The 17711-nt window shown below is 36.7% G+C and overlaps 1 protein-coding gene across 1 annotated transcript in view; it reads left to right on the top strand.

The window, feature by feature from the left end:
- Positions 1-17266, top strand: part of TMEM26 (transmembrane protein 26) — a 48048-nt gene extending 30782 nt beyond the window's left edge. Inside the window, exons 5-6 of the mRNA XM_038534028.1 lie at positions 10051-10127; positions 13134-17266. Of these exons, the coding sequence (XP_038389956.1) occupies positions 10051-10127; positions 13134-13558 (502 nt within the window). The 3' untranslated portion in view covers positions 13559-17266. The remainder of the gene's footprint in view (positions 1-10050; positions 10128-13133) is intronic.
- Positions 17267-17711: the final 445 nt, after the last annotated feature.

Here is a 17711-nt window from a genome sequence, read left to right as displayed (position 1 = left end):
TTTTTATTTCTAGGAATTTTTCCATTTCAAATAAATTATCTAGTTTTTATATAAAGTTTTTAATATTAGTTTTTATATTATTCCTTTAAACTTGTGTCAGTTTCTATAGGGTCACTTATTATCCCCCCTTTTATATTCGGAGTTTGTCATTTGTGTCTTCTTTATTTTGTTTTGTTTAGATTTATCAATATTGTGATCTTCTAAAATAACTGACTTGGCTTCATTGATTTTTTCCCATTGTTATTCTGTTCTCCGTTTCATTGATTTGTGCTCTGATGTCTAATTTTTCCTCCCTTCTGCTTGCTTCAGATTTAATATGCTCTTTTTTTTTCCTACTTTCTCAAGATGAAAGCTTAGATTATTGATTTGAGATCTTTCTGCTTTTTGACATGCCATTAAAGCTATAGATTTCCCTCTAATCATTGATTTATCTGTGTCCCATATGCTTTACTTTGTTATTTTTTTGTTTAATAAAGTTCAGAATATTTTCCAGTATCTCTTGTGATTTATCCTTTCACCTATGGATTATTTAGAAGTAACCTATTTAGGGATCCCTGGGTGGCACAGCGGTTTGGCGCCTGCCTTTGGCCCAGGGCGCGATCCTGGAGACCCAGGATGGAATCCCACGTCGGGCTCCCGGTGCATGGAGCCTGCTTCTCCCTCTGCCTATGTCTCTGCCTCTCTCTCTCTCTCTCTCTGTGACTATCATAAATAAATAAAAAAAAATTAAAAAAAAAGAAGTAACCTATTTAATTTCCATATGGAGATTGCTCATATTTCTTTCTGTTGTTTTCTATTTTAATACTGTTGCAGTCTTTAAATTATTTTAATCCTTTTAAATATATTGAGACTTATCTTATTGCCTAGCATATGGCCTACCTTGGAGAATGTGCTATATATGCTTGAAAAGAATGTGTATTTATCTGTTGTTTGGTTGAGCATTCTGTAAATGTCCACTGTGTCATGTTGGTTATTAGGTTATTTAATTCTTCTGTGTTCTTACTGATTTTTTGTCTAGTTGTTCTACCAATTATTGAGAGTTGGGCATTGAAATCTCCAACTCTAATTGTTGAATTGTCTATTTCCTTTTTCAATACTGTCAGTTTTTGCTTCAAGTATTTTGAGGCTTTGTTTTTAGATGTGTATACATTCATCTTTTTAAACATCTTCCTGATGTAATAACTATTTTTCATCATGAAATGTCATTCTTTTTCTCTAGTAATACGTCTTGTCTGAAAGTCTATTTTGTTTCTTATGAACTTAGGTACTCCTCTCTTATAATACTGTTGGCATGGGATATTTTTTCCACCCTTGTACTTTCAAACTCTTTGTATTTTTGCATATAAACTGTGTCCTCATAGACTACATATAGTTGGATTTGCATCTTTTTCCCTAGTCAAACTTTGTCTTTTAATTGGAGCATATATTAGTTTCCTGGGGCTGCCATAATGAAATACCACAAACTGAAAGTCTTAAAACAACAGAAGTTTATTTTCTCACAGTCCTCAAGGTTGAAAGTCCAAATCAGTGTCAGCAGGGTTGGTTTCTACTGGAGGTTCTGAAGAAGAAACTGTTTGGTGCCTCTTTCCTGGACTCTGGTGGTTGCTGGCAATTTTTAGTGTGCCTTGGCTTATAAGCACATCACTCCAATCCATGCCTCTGTCTTCACATGGCATTCTCCCCAGTGTTTCTGTTAGGGTTTCCACATTTTCCACTTCTTACAGGGACACCAGTCTTTGGATTAGGACTCAAATTAATCTAATATGACCTCATATTAATTTATTTATATCTGCAAAGGCTATTTCCAAATAAGATTATATTCTGAAGTCTAAGCAGACATCACTCAACCTATTACAGTATATTTATTCCATTCATATACAATGTAATAATTGATTTGGTTGGATTTCTTTTTATCTGCCATTTTGCTATTTGTGTTTTTCTAAGCCTTAGTCTTTTTTATTCCTCATTTACTGCTTTAAAAATATTTTTAGGGGATCCCTGGGTGGCTCAGTGGTTTAGTGCCTACCTTTGGCCCAGGGTGTGATCCTGGAGTCCCAGATTGGAGTCCCACGTCAGGCTCCCTGCATGGAGCCTGCTTCTCCCTCTGCCTGTGTCTCTGTCTCTCTGTCTCTCTCATGAATAAATAAAATCTTTAAAAAAAAAAAATAAAAATATTTTTAATAAATAATTTTAATTGATTTTTGTATTATTTTATTGATGGTTACTATAGGGATTACAATAAGTATTCTAAATCTACATATGCTATTCTAAGTTGATAGCTCCATTTCTTCCCCCTCTTTTTTTGCCATTGTCATTATATTACATCTTTATATGTTATAACTAAACAATACAGTTTTATAATTATTGTTTCCTAGCCTTTAAGTTTTAAAGAAATTAAGAGAAAAAATATGGCTGCATATTTATGTGTTCTCTTATATTTGCCCACAATTGGAAGAGCCTCTTTATTCCTTCTTGTGAATTTGAGTTACTGTCTGATATCATTTCTTTTCAGCCTGAGAGATTTCTCTTATTTCTTCTAAGGCAAATCTGCTACCAGAGAATTCTCCTAGTATTTGTCTAGAAAAGTATTTATTTTGCCGTCATGTTTCAAAAAAAGTTCTGTTGGATAGAGAATTCATGGTTGTCAATTTTTACATCAGCATTTTACATATATCATTCCACTGTCTTCTGGCCTTCATTATTTCTGTTAAGATGTTACCATTTTTTGTTGTTACCCAATATAAGCTGAGTCGTTGCTCTTTTCAAGATTTTCTCTTTCTCTTTGACATTGAGTCATTTGACTGTGATGTGTGTAGGTGTAGTTCTTTTTGTCTAACCTTACTACAACTTTACTGAACTTGGATCTGTAAATTATGTTTTTCCTCAAAGTTAGGAATTTTCAGCCATTATTTAGTCAAACATATTTTCTGGTCCATTCTATTCCTCCTTCTGAGACTCCTATTACGAATAAGTATGCTTCCGTGTGTTCCATAGGTTTCTGAGACTGTTTTTTTCTCCCATATGTTTCTTTTAATCAAATGGGATAACTTTCATTGATTTATTTTCCACATCACTGATTCTTTCTTCTGCCACCGCACGGCTATATGTAGACTCAAATTGTAGTGTATACCTACTGAATTTTTCATTTTGTATCCCATATTTTCAACTATCAAATTTCTATTTTATTATTTTACAGCTTATATATTTTTTATTTAGATTATCTATTTGTTAATAATTGTCATCATTGTCATGATATTTTTCTAATTTATGGAACATAGTTTTATTTTATTCTTTGAATATATATTTTATAGCTGCTTTGATGTCTTTGTCTGCTAAGTCCAGCATCTGGACCCCATTATAGTCAGTTTCTATTGATTTTTTTTCCCTGAGTATATATCAGTCATTACAGTTTTTTGCATATTTCATATTTTTGGTAGAAACCAGACATTTTAGATTATATTTTAAGCTTCCCCTGTACTTTAGGCTTCTTGGTGGTGGTGTTTTTGTTATCTCAATAAATTGCTTGAACCTAATCTAAAGAATCTCTTTCCCTTAGGTTGTAGCCACTGATGTTTCTGCTGTGTGTGTGTTTTTTAACATTTTATTTTTGTTTTATTTGACAGAGAGAAAGAGAAAGAGCACAAGCAGGGAGAATGGCAGGAAGAGGGAGAGAGAGAAGCAGACTTCCTGCCAAGCAGGGAGCCTGATGCAGGGCTCAATTCCAGAGCCTCGGGATCATGACCTGAGCTGAAGGCAGACATTTAACTGACAGGGCTACTCAGGTGCCCCTCTGCTTTTTTGAAAAAAAATCTTTTTGTTAGTCTTTTTTTTTTTTTTTTAAGATTTTATTTATTTATTCATGAGAGACACAGAGAGAAAGGCAGAGACACAGGCAGAGGGAGAAGTAGGCTCCATGCAGGGAGCTGGATGTGGGACTCAATCCCAGGATTCCAGGATCACATCCTGGACCAAGGCAGGCACTCAACCACTGAGCCAACCAGGCATCCCTGTTGGTTAGTCTTTAGCATGACCTATTAGGATTATACCTATAACTACATAGCTTGTGATTAGCCAATGATTTGGATAGGATTTGTGATCAAACACTTGGAGCCCTTATGATCTTCATCCTCTGTCAATGGATCTGTGTGTGGGTTGGATAGCACATTAAATTCATAAAGTTTTCATATATACTCAGGTTCTAATTTCCCCTGGGTTTTCTGGTTTTCTTGGCTCTTCCTGGCACATGTCTGGCATACATGGTGACTTATCCAGCCCTTCTAAGTCTCTCTTATTTTCTAAATCTCTCCATTAAAATTCAAGTTAGTCTACCATTCACCACAACTGGGATTGTGACCTCAGGGTAACAAGGCTTGAGCTCTCCCATTCATTTCCAACCAAGTTGATTACTCTTACTGACCATACATCTACGCATAAGATTTTACAATCCACTCTAAGTCAAGTCAGCACGCTGTGGCCATGAGGGGCCTCTGGTTTTCACTGTCAAACCAATCCTGGTAAAACTTCTACTCTGACTGGCCAAGACAGCCTTAACATTCCCTTCAGTTTAACTAAACATTAAGAGGTCTATTGCTGAGTATAGGCCTTTCACCTCTCTTTCCTTATGGCATTTACTTTAGAAAACTTGCAACTACAAATTGTTTCTCTCCCCCTTTGAGATTAAGTCTTCTCCCAGCTTTCTTGTTTTACTACTCAGGAATCTTTCTAATGGATGTAAGAATCCTCCCTTTGAAATGCGATCATCAAGAAAGATAGCACCATCTCTCCATCTCTTTGAGATGTTAGAAGCCTAACTCACATCAGTGTCATTAGCAAACACAAATGGTCTAATCATTTTTTTTTAAATATAGCAAATGGTCTAATTGTGTTGACCAATCTTTCCTCTAATGTCCTCTCGAACTTTTGAAATAACTTGCTCCATTGCTTAAAAACTCTCTTGCCTTTTGCTTCAGTAGGGGTGAACTCAGCATTTCTTTTCTTTTGCAATAGTCTTGAATAAAGTATTCCTTGCCTATTTAACTCTGTCTGATGAATTTTTCTTTGACATATTCAAGCTGGAGGGGTGTGAAAATATTCCATGGACAAGAATGTCTCAAACTCCTACTCTTCTTAACTGAAGTTCTACCAGTTTCTCATAAATAAATGTTACTCAATTTGTTATTTGCCTTTGGTTGATTTTCAGAGATATGAAGTGGTTATTTTTGACAATTTGTCAAGTATGTATGTTTTCATTCTACTATAGCCATCCTGCAACATTTTTAATAATTCTGAATTTCAGTATTGTTGCCAGTAGAGTTAACTGGCTATTTACACATTTAGAGATAATTTTTAATATGCAGGTTTTTTTTTTTTTTTTTTGGAGCACAGATCATTTATTAAAGAGAAAAAAATCTGTTCTCATAACATTACTATGTTCTCATAACATTACTATTATTTCATTGTATTTGACCACCAAAGGAATTTTCCTATGTTTATACTGTGCTTTCTTTTCATTTAGCTTTTATTGCTTTTCTTCTAGGCTAGGTTAATATTTCATTAATATTTAATTTTCTCATTTTCTTTTTCTCTTCTTTAATTTTTTTTCCTTCTCTGAAGAGGTTCGTTGAATGCTTTTCTAAAAAGTAGGTGAATTAGGGGAGTCTGAGTGGTGCAATCAGTTATGCTTCCAACTTGTGGTTTGGGCTCAGGTCATGATCTCGGGGTTGTGAGATTGAGCCCCACATTAGGGTGCTACAGTCAGCATGGAGTCTGCTTGAGTTTCTCTCTTCCTCTCCTTCCCCCCCCCTCCCGCACTCTCACACTCTCTCTCTAAAATAAATAAATAAATCTTTAAAAAAATAAATAAATAAATCTTTAAAAAAATAAAATAAAATAAAAGGTAGGTGAATTCTATCCACTGATTATCTCTTATCTACAGGAACATTTACATGTCCAAAAAGAAATAGTTAAGCGAATTAGCTATGACTTTATTTTTACCTTTCACCCAATAAATTTGGTACACTGTTACACCAAATTACAGTCTTTTATTCTCCTAATTTTCCAAGTAGAGAAGTGATACTCACCTGTATAATTATATTTGTCAAGATCTTTTGTCTCTTTATGAATAGAATTCATTGTCTGCTTATATGCTTCCCAGTTGACATTTATGAAGACACTACACATGAGAAAATGTAGTGAGAGAATTAGGGAAGAAAGTTACACAATGGAGATAATGTTGGATAAATTCACTCCAGAATTCCTTCACATTTTGAGTGATTGCCCTTTAAGCTCAATGATTTATTTGCTTTCTTTTTATACTTCCTGAATAACTTTTACTATCTGACTGAGTACAAATTTGTTTGCTTCAAAAACTTTCTGGCCATTTATTCCAGTTTTTTTTGATAAATTTACTAATATATTTCTCAATACTCACATTTTCCTATATTTTGTTTGTGCTCAAATATTTGCATATGCAGAAAATAGATGTTCATTATTGTAATGTTAAAATTTGGCTTTCTTAGCACTAGGGTTTATTATTTATCCTTATTTTGTATAATTATAGAATTAAAACACAGAGTTTAAGAAATATGTGCACATAATAAAAATACTACTGCTATCATTCCTGGTGCTGCTGCAGCTTGCTACTACTACTAGATAATGTTTATTTATCTCTTGCTGTGCTTCAAGTACTGTTCTAAGTGTTTTAGTTGTAATAAATTGTTATTTTTACAATATATAATGAGGTAGACTATCATTATCACCATTTTATAAGCTGAACTGTGGCAGGCAAGAGAAGTTGGGAAAATCTCAAGGTTACATGGTAATAAAAAAATAATGCCTAACTTGCATAATTAGTCTGTTTCAAGTGCTGTTCTAAGAGCTTTATATGTTTAACTTATTTTTACAATATACTAATACAATTATCATATAAAATCCAGTAACTATTATTATTGGTATCCTCATATTGAAGATAGGTAAACTAAAGCATATAGATGTGAAATTACTTGTTCATGTTCATGTAGTCAGTAAATATCAATCTGGGATTGGAGGCCCAAATCCTGTCTCTCTAGTGAATGTTGGAGCTGCTATTTGAACTCCAGCAACCTAACACCAGACCTCATGCTTTCTGCAGCCTGGCAGACAAATTGCGCATGAGTTTTTGGTTGAAATATTGAAGTTTGGGATTAGAAGAAACTTCAGAAGTAGCCATCTATTGAATAATCTATTTTACATCTGTTGCAAAATCCTCTCCAGAATTTTCTCAACAAGTTTTTGTCCAGACTTTCTTTGAAAATTTTCACTAATAGAGACTATACTAACCCTGGGGCAACTTATTCCATTTTTGAGTTGATATTATTAGAGAGTACTTTTCTCTATTGTGATAAAATATGCATTTTTATAGGCACCACTAAAATCCTTTGAATCTGAATTGGCCCTCTGAAGTCACAAGAAATAAGTTTAATGCCTTTTCCACGTGATGGTCTTTTAAATATGTGGAAAAAAGTTTTTAGGGACTCTTCTCTTAGTTTCTTGAGCTATCCCACATTTACCATGGCTCTGAGATCTCTCACCATCCTGGCCTCTCTTTGGACCAAAACCTTTATAAATTTTCCTCCTTTAACATGAAGCACAATACATAATATGTCAGATATATTCTGAACATTGTTAAATACAGCAGGGCTAAAACTTTCCATTTCCTTTATGGAAATAGTATAGTACAGTGGTTAAAAAGTTGAATGCTGAAACAAGCTATCTAGTTTTGATTTCTGCTTCCAACATTTATAACCACATTACTTCGGATGAGAGTTCTACAACTCTGCTTCAGTTTCTTCACTGGTCAAATAGGGATAAGTGTAGCTATTTTGTAAAATTGGTATGAGGATTGCGATCATAGTTAACCCTTAGAAAACTTCCCGAAAGAGTATGAGCTCAGAAACTGTAGGTAAAATTATTTACAAATTCAGGCACTCATTGATGATCTATTATATATAGACATTGACATTGCAAAGTTGGAAAAGTAATAGAATGCATTCCCTAGATATTCCACTTTAAATTCTAGACTTTATACTTCTTATGAAGTGACCTATGATTGCCTTTGATTTTGGAAAGTCATAAATCCATGTCATACTGATTAGATAGTGATAAAGGAAAATCCCTGAGCCTTTTTTATGGCAGCTTCTGTGAAATGCTACCTCTTCTCTTCTATTGTAGGCCATCTGGTTACATCTTGTCAAGATCTTTTGGGATCTTGATTATGTCTTCTGGGGTAATGGTTTCCCATCCAACCTCCATGCCATCTGTACATATGAGAAGGCTTCCAACAATTTGGCAACCAAGTCATTGGTGAAATGTGAAGTAGAATAGAATCAAAGGCAGAACCTGCAGCAACCCTTAGAGAGCTCCCTTTGGGGAGTCATTTACACAGTTAGGAATCCACCTAACTGTGCTTACACCCAGAACATTTCTTAATCTTGCTAATAAGAACACTGTGGGAGGATTTTTCACAAGCCTTATTTAAACCCAAATATCTAATATTAATTTATATATCATTACTTGCTTGATAGTCCTAACTCTATTGAAGAGAGAGAGAGAAGAAAATCTCAGTATGCTGAGTGTAATTGTTCCAAGTAAACTGTGCTAATTCCTAGTAATTATTGTCTTCTACAAGAGCTATCAGAAATATTCTAAATAATCACTTATATAACTTAACTAGGGATGAATAGTAAATGTGCCTTTTGTACTTTAAGTTACAATTCTGCTTCATTTTGAAAATTAAGACATTTTTTGTCACTACACTTGTCTCTACCATTAACTACCAAGATAATGATGGCTTAGAAACATTGCTTACAATTTCCCTCATAGTTTTTGAGATATAATTTTTCAGGGCCTCATACGTGAAGCATTTAAAGATATCTCTTAAAACCATCTCATTTATTTTGGTTTCAACTACTCTTCCCTGATTCCTTTCTATCCCACTTCAATCTGAAAATCCCTCTTGATGGAGAAGTTGCCAGTAAAATCTGCTATTATGCCATTAATCTCAAATTGATAACTTCCTTTGTGTTTTTATTTATTTATTTTTTATTTATTTATGATAGTCACACACACAGAGAGAGAGAGAGAGGCAGAGACACAGGCAGAGGGAGAAGCAGGCTCCATGCACCGGGAGCCCGACGTGGGATTCGATCCCGGGGTCTCCAGGATCGCGCCCTCGGCCAAAGGCAGGCGCTAAACAGCTGCGCCACCCAGGGATCCCCTTCCTTTGTGTTTTTGCTTTAAAATATTAACTATGATATTTCTTTAATACCCTTTCAATTTTTATAACATCTATTTTATCTGACTTCAGTCTTCAAGACCATTCTCCTAGGTAGATGACATTTGCATATTCGTATATTTGCCAAGTACAGGCCCTTCTTTCATACATCCAGTAATTCCTTCCACAAATATTTGTTGAGTGTCTATTATTTGTTCTAGGCACTGGGGATACAATAGTGAATGAAGCTGTTATATTTCTTGACTTATATCCTAGTAAGTGGTGTAAATTTTTGATTGTTGGATTTAGCTCCCCACTCTTTTTCCCAACTGAAGATAATTTTCTTTTACATGCTAAACTTTTCATTGTTGAGCATCATCTAGTCCTTTTGTGACATAGTTTTTAAGTTAGGGTTTCCTGATCTTAGAAAAAAAGTTTTCACTTTTTCTCCTTGAAAATTCTTGAAATCAACCCTCTGAATTTTTCCTAGCATTTATCTCCAATAATGTTTCCATGATTTTGTAAAACTAAAGACAACAAAATGGGATAAAGAGGCTTTGCCATAATTTACAGATGTTGGCACATGTGGAAGTTGGATTTTAAGTCTTGGATTTTTATTTTTTTACTTCTTTATTATTCCATTATAATCATGAATGGATTTTTTCATGGGTTTCTTCTATCACCAACGTATATAATCTTAAGAGATTTATTATGGTGTACTCAAATATGAGAAAAAAGAGAAAATATTTCTTTAAAAATTATATTTTTATTACTAATTTAAAATTCTATCTGCATTCTAGGAATAGTCCTGCCCTTGTCTATGCCATACTTGTTATATGGACCTGGAGCATGCTGCAATTTCCACTTGACCTAGCAGGTAAATGTCTTGATGTTTGTTCAAAAAAACAGAAAATTATAACTCTTGATTATAAAGTATAATCAAGCTAAGGAAGCATTTGAGAGGATTATCATTTTTATCATTTTGATATTCCAATGTTAGTTCCAGTTCAGTTTAGAAGAAAAGTCGACTGAAACTTAGGAAAGCCACTAGTGGATTCATTCTGGGACATGGTGAGTCTGAGATAGTTGAATGTACTGGAGCACAGCTTTACATTCACTTCAAATCATGTATGAGTTGTAAAATCTCCTGCAAACTAGTTAAGACCTTTGTGCCTCAATTTTTCACCAATGAAATGGAACTAATTATCATAGTGGCTAGAGTTAAGTTCTTGTGATGACCAAATGAGATAGAGTGTGCAAAATTAGCACAGTGCTGGGATACAAATGTGACCTCCTGATATTTTCAGGGCTTATTTTCAGTCTTTTGTCAGATCTGTGTATTAGAACATCTCAGGGAATAAGAACAGTTTTGAAGCCACATGGAAAATTACAATTTTCCTCAAGGTAGTGGCCCTTCCAATTCCATTGATCTTATTTTAATAAATACATAAACTCTGAAGACTTTGTAAGAAGAAACTGTTGTCCAAGCATATCATACTAGTGATGATCTAGAGCTGCACTGTCCAATACAGAAATCACTAGTCACATGTGGCTATTTAAATTTAAATTAATTAAAATTAAAGAAAATGAAAACTTCAGTTCCTCAGTCACACTAACCACAATTCAAGTGTTTAACTGCCACAAATGGCTGCTGTAAGAGGCAGTGCATTAGGCAGAATGTTTTTACCTAACAGAAGTTTAAATTGGACAGCATGGATCTGGAGTCATCCTTGAACTTCTAGGAAAGATCCCTAGAATTCTTATTTGAGAATTCTCCAGGATTCCATTTTACTCTGAAGAAATTCTAGGATCTAATAATTACATATTCCTTACACCTGACTTCTTTCTATGGCACCCCACCCGATGGCATCAGAATTAGAATTAATCTATAATAGGGATATTTAATCTTTTCTGCATCTTTTTTTTTTTTTTTTTTTTGGTTTGCTTTAATAGGTCCAGAGCTTTCAGAGGCAATTTTAGAATTTAGCAGATACTTTCTGAAACAAAACTGTCACCAGAATAGATGGAAAGAGTAGCTGTGGCTTTTTAGAAATACCCCAAATCTAATTACTAGTTAATAATTACAAACAAATGTATGCCAATAACACACACACCCCCCCCCCACACACACACACATACAGATCTTGTCGTAATGTGCTCGATCTATACCGATTGATCAGGTAGTGTCTCCTAACAGAATATTGGTTACCATCACTTTAGATATTGAAGAACACTCTCAGGCGGTCCCCTTGGAACTATTTCCTGACCCTAACTTCTTAGGAGAGGCCACTACTGAGGTGCCTGGGTGGCTCAGTTGGTTAAGTGGCTGACTCTTGGTTTCGGATCAAATCATGATCTTAGCGTTGTGGGATCGAGCCCCATGTCGGGCTCTGTGTTTAGCAAGGAGTATGCTTGAGATTTCTCACCAACTCCCTCCTCTACCCGCTGATCTCTCTTTCTCATATAAATAAATAAATCTTAAAGAGAGAGAGAGAGAAAGAAAAGCCACTATTGATCGTATGTTGGTTTTACTCTTGTCATTCACTCTGCTGATCTTCACCCTCCCATATCTTGTGGTTTATAGCCTTGCTAAGAAAATTTTTATTTGGGAAAGAAATTTTGTAAACTTTCAGGGGTGATAATGTTATGCAGCTGTTTGAAAAACAAAGACCAAATGTTACTTCTGACTAAATCGCTATTGTATTTTCCAACAAACAGTACATTATGTTCGCCCATATCAAAGCAGCTTCATAATATTTGCAGGCTCCAGTAGACGAAGGCATCCTTTGTTTGAAAATTCCAAATGGAAGGCTTCATTATTATAAAAGATTATTTTATGCCCTTGACCTTGAATTAAATTAGCACTTTAGAAATTAAAACAAAAAGTTTGTTGATTGGGCCTCCTTTTGTTCAACTGGAAAATCGGTAATTATATCCAGTGTTTCTTATAAACTGTGAAATAAAACCATAAGGCGTTAGACAAAATAAAGTAACAATGGCAGTTATTTGGGCTTTTGTCCCCCTACCATTAGAAAAATATTTAACGTGAATTAAGTTTGAATTTGAATTGTAAACACTTGAATTTCCACAACATAATTCGCACGTATGGCTGAGTGAGTCAACCAGGAAACAGGTAGGTCCCAAAGGGAGGATACAGAAGGATCTGGGCCATATATTTATACTGTTCCATCTCCCAAACTCAGCAGTCACATAAGTCATTCAGTATCCCAAGGGAAAGAGAGAAGTGAGAAATCAGAGAGGAGCCAGGGTTTATGACTCTAATGGAAACAAAAAGATACAGTGAATAGGGGCCCCTCTCCTCACAGACATCACTGTTACCTCAGCTCTCAAAGAAAAACACTGGAGCCCAAGGAGGTGAAATAACTTGCTAGCATCTTGCTAGAAAAAATGAGGCAGCCAGGCTACCTGAGTCAAGGCCTTGAGTGCTGTGCTGTCTCTGTACCCCGCAGACCCCAAGGCAGACACAGTGGTTTCTCTGTTTCTTTATTCTCCCTAGCTGAGTTGATCATGCTTTCCCCAGGGTGGGGACTAGAAGGTGACTTAAAATTTGTGACATGGAAGGAAACCCCAGGGCTGGTTTTTTTTTTTTTTTTTTTTTTTTTGGTGTCTTTTACTGAACTTATAACAGAATCTTGATTTTAAATATACAATGGCCAAGGATGTGAAGTGGTTAAGGGGTGGCTAAGGGTGGTGTTAAATGTGAAGGGTGGTTTCACCTGTCTCCTGCCCCCCCGAATTAAATTATAGAATCCCCCCCCCGTGGTTAAGCAGTACCACAGCACCCACTGTTGATGACCTTTCCCCTTTTCATTCTGTCTTTCACATCTCAGAGGTTCGCTAACTGGTCTGTCTGTGTTCTCAGTGCAGCATGTCGTCTGCCCCTTGTCCGTGGCAATGAAGGGGTTCCTCAGCCTCTTCTTTTGCCAATACAGTGCCGACCTGTGGAACATTGGAATCAGCATCTTCATACAAGACGGCCCTTTCCTTGTCGTGCGTCTCGTGTTGATGACCTACTTCAGAGTGATAAACCAGATGCTGGTGTTCTTTGCGGCGAAGAATTTCCTGGTGGTGGTGTTACAGCTCTACCGACTGGTGGTGCTGGGGATGGATGTCCGGGCTGCCTTGCGGAGCCCGCCGGGAAGCCTGAAGGCAAAGCACCACTGCCCGTGTCAACCGGTCGTGAGTGGGCTCTCACCTGGAGACACGGAGAGTGACTCTAAGGGGAGCATGGATGTCCCTTTGCAGGCCTTGCCCGTCACCCGCGAGGACTCTCCCCTCACGCCGTAGCTCCTCACTGACAGCAGCAGGGAGCTAGAACATTCGACTCTTTGCTTCCTACAGACAGAACCTCCTCTCCCCCCTCCTTTTTTTTTTTTTTTTTTAACTCTAGCATATCATAGTTTTCAAAAGAACACAGCATAAAAAGTGATCTTAAACCAAAGCTGAGGAATTTTCTTCCTTCAACTGAATGGAAAAAACTTTGATTAGTGGCCATCGCCACAACTCCTGTGCGATAGTATCAGATGTTACAGTTGTTCAACGACTAAGTGATTTGTTTGTCTTGAACCGTTTGAAAAGCTATGGACAGGGTCACAGTGACATGCCCTCAAAAGATTTAGTGCAGACAAACTGTCACGGCTGTTACCTGAAAATAGAGAAGCTTTGAACCTTGGCTCCATTGTCAGACTATCTCATCTGATCTTTTCTGCAATGTCCCTGACCTCAAAAAATGTACATTCAGTGAATGCAGAACAAATGAAGGGAAAAGCGCTTTTAAAATTACCTCGCTGTGAGCTGGAAGCAGTGAAAATCTCTGCCCGGCGTCCATAGCACTGCGAGGCCTCCACGTGGCCGCACAGGCCTTCCCGGGAAAATCATTTTTCTGGGCTGATGCGGTCGTCTGTCCTGGCGCATATGCTCCTACAGAAATGTTATTGCTCTTGGCTCCGGCGCTGCAAACTTCACAGCAAGCCATTTCGGTTGTGAGGCAGGAAATCCTGGTAATGCTAGCAAAGTCACAATTTCCACTCTGAAACGCGATTTGCGGCGTTCGGCAGTATTTCTCTTAACTCTACCATCTTCTGTGTCGCCAAGTCGGAGGGTGCGACTCGATGCCCTGAAGCAGGAGGTAAAGGTGTTTCGGGCCCTTTCGGGGTTGCCGTAGTTGCTGGAGTCCGCCCCCACTTGGTGGGACTCCTCTGAACTGCCACTACCCGAGCCGGCCTGGCCTTCCGTGTCCAGGAAGGTGTCAGGGTCGGAGGCTGGCATCTGCCCGACAGCCCTTGAGCGGTGACAGGGCACAGAGTCCACCACGGTGGGGTGGAGAGCAGGCCGTTGGCTTTCCTTCCCTGCACTGACTTCACTTCCCCGGCGTGGAAATAGCCAGACTTTCCCCTTCCACACCTCTGTACTTTCCAGATGGAGGTCATTCGGACCATTTTAAAATGATTTTTGCTTTTAAAGGTACAATGTGAAAATCTCCCTGACTCTATAGTAGTGATTGCATTTGAGGCAAGCAGTTCCAGAACTGTTCTTTTAGGATTCAAAGCCTAATTCCAGCTTGTTCTTATGCTGACGGATCCAAAGGGACGTGAAAGATTAAGACTGAGGATGACCTGGAATTGAGCGTGACCCTTCGACATGCAATCCGGACAATTTTATCTATAAATCTGTGTGACATGATATCTGTTCAAACTATCTGATAAAAAGTTTTTTAGGCAAATTCTATTTTCATACAGAGAAATTAATTTTTTTCCACTCCATGGCTTTTTCAGTGCCTGATGGCATGTTTCTATTTCTTCCTTTTCTTCCTCGTGTTTCTAATTTTAACCATATGATGATTGTAAAATTGCACATGAGACAAGTGGAATACATTTATAATTTTCATAATAATTTTACGAACGCTAAGATCAGGAAATTATATTTATATAAAGTAAAGAACTTGACAACTTTTAAGGGCATGTTATTTAAGATGCTTAGCAATTGGAAGCAAAATAATAAGTGCTACTATTTATAAAAACGCCTCAGCAGAATCTGTTTTTCTGTTGACTATTTTATGTTGAATGTTTTCCTCCACAACATGTATGTGCTGCTTATTATTGCAGATTTGCTCATGGCATACTTTTCATGTTTTAATTTTTTTCTTCCAGCAAAACAAACACTGAGCATCTATAAATAGATAAACTATAAAGTAGTACGGCTGTTGCAAGGATATTTTTAAATGCTTTCAAATCTGAGACTTGGCTTGGCTTCGTGAATGAGTTCCTAGTGTTTAAGTAAAGTATTTTGTAATTAGCACTCCTCCAAAGGCCTGGGAAATGGGAAGTCCAGAGTCTGGCTTTATTTAGCATGCCGGAAAGGCAAAGAGCACGGGGGACCATCTCAGCCAATGAATAGTGGCAGAAATAGACACACACACTACAACGTTTTCCAGGAAAATCTGCACAGGGCAGCATTTATTAACTTACTGCCGGTATCTCTACTCTCTCAAACTATTTTTATAACACACACGCAAAAAAAAAAATCTATAGTCATTTAGCTTATTTAAAAACAAAACCTAAATCCAAGTTATATTCCTTGGACCCCTGATGATGAGAAGTGTTAAATTTGTACTCAGTTAATTGTCTGTTTTTATTATAGATTGCTAAGCATTGTAGTGTTTGAAAAAAGCCCAGCATTTTCTATAAAGTGGCGAGAGCAGAAGTTACAGGCACATGCTGACATCCTGGGACTTGCTTCTGTGGTATGTGTGATCAGATAACTGTTCAGATCATCTGTACCATGTGCTGCCAGACATACCTCCCTACCGTCCCTTACAGGCACACAACATGCCAATCCCCAGCCACGAGAGACAGTGGCTCGTTGGCAGTGCTGTTGTTATTGTTGGTAGTTGTTACCTAACTGCTTGATGAAAGTTCCATCAAATGTCCTTCCTAAAAATATATCCTTCTACTGGTGAGGAAACACAGTGTACACGTTTTAATGATGCTGCATGGAAACATACAACAACCGCTTGGGTTTTCTTTTTACCCTTACTAGAGGAGTCCCAAAGGACATGACTTCACGTTGCAAGATACATAAACTCTCTTTATCTTTTATTATTCTGTGAACTTTTATTTAAGACTGAACTGATAACATAAGAAAATAAAAATGTGTATGGGCCACTAACATTGTATGTAATCTTCCAAAATGAAGACTCTTACACAAAGTTACCAGTTGGACTTGCAGTGCTTCCATTAACATGTGGCAGCACTTCGGGTCTTATAAGATCAGAAAGACACAGCCAAGAAGCATTGGAATTCACAATTGAAATATTAATTGTGATTCCGTGATTTAATAGAAAGCTTCTAAAGCCCTGGAAAGGCATGCATTGTAGGGGCACATGGTTTAGGTTTCCTCCCAAGTTTCAGAGTCTAACACCTACTTCTATTCCCTTTGACACTGAATTTCAATGATTCTTAATGCATTCTCCTGTTAAAAGACGGAATTGCAGAAGGCCCAGTGTCTATCCATCCATCCATCCATCCATCCATCCATCCGTCCATCCACTTTTGCTCTACTTTGGCACTGGGCAAGTGAAATGCTAAAACATGTTACAGAGCCTTAAAGATGTACATTTTTAAAAAAATCTTGAATTATAGGAAGAGACTATTATGTTTTTTGTTTTCATTTTGTTTTTTACTAATTTCTTTTTACTTAGTGACCATTTTGATCCACTCTCTCAAATATCTGATTTGGGGGTAAGGCAAGGCAGCTGGAGGACATTTATGGCATGAGCTTAAATAACATTCCATATGATGAGAGGAACTTTAAATAATGCTCGAATAATCAACTGCTGCAGCCTTATATTTTATGTGTGTCCATCCTCCAAGTCATTCTTTCTAGAATATTTTGTAAGAATTTTTTTCTGAATTAATTATATTTATACTATTTGATATGAATGGCCTTTGTATTTTATTATATACATTAAAGAGTTTGTGTACAACGTTATCTTGATGTCTGTTTTTTGTCTGCATGTCTTTGTTCTCTACTGTCATTTGTTTCATTTTGTTTTTAGGCTTTGATTTTAAAAAAACAGATCTATTTAGAATGTGACTAAAGTGGCATTTCAAACTAGTGAGGAAAGACTGACCAATTTTATAAATGATGTTGGGGAATTTTGTGAACCATCTGGAAAAAATAAAGTTAGATTTTTATCTCACGCAATATATAGAAATAAATTCCAGATGGATTAAAAGAACTAAATATAAAAGTGAAAACTATAAAATATTAGAAGAAAATACAGGATATGTCTTTAGCATTTGGGGAATGGGAAAGACCTTCCAAAGCAAGACATGAAACCTGGAAGCTCTGAGAGAAGAGATGTACAGATTTTCCTATGTAAAGTTTTAAAGTTTCTGAACGGCTGAAGGTGTCAGAGATACATCACTATGATTCTCTT

The sequence above is a fragment of the Canis lupus genome, chromosome 4, assembly GCF_011100685.1.
Source record: "Canis lupus familiaris isolate Mischka breed German Shepherd chromosome 4, alternate assembly UU_Cfam_GSD_1.0, whole genome shotgun sequence".
In the NCBI taxonomy this organism is placed as follows: Eukaryota; Metazoa; Chordata; class Mammalia; order Carnivora; family Canidae; genus Canis; species Canis lupus.
Note: the sequence above shows the minus strand (reverse complement) of the source record. Positions and strands in the feature narration are given on the sequence as shown.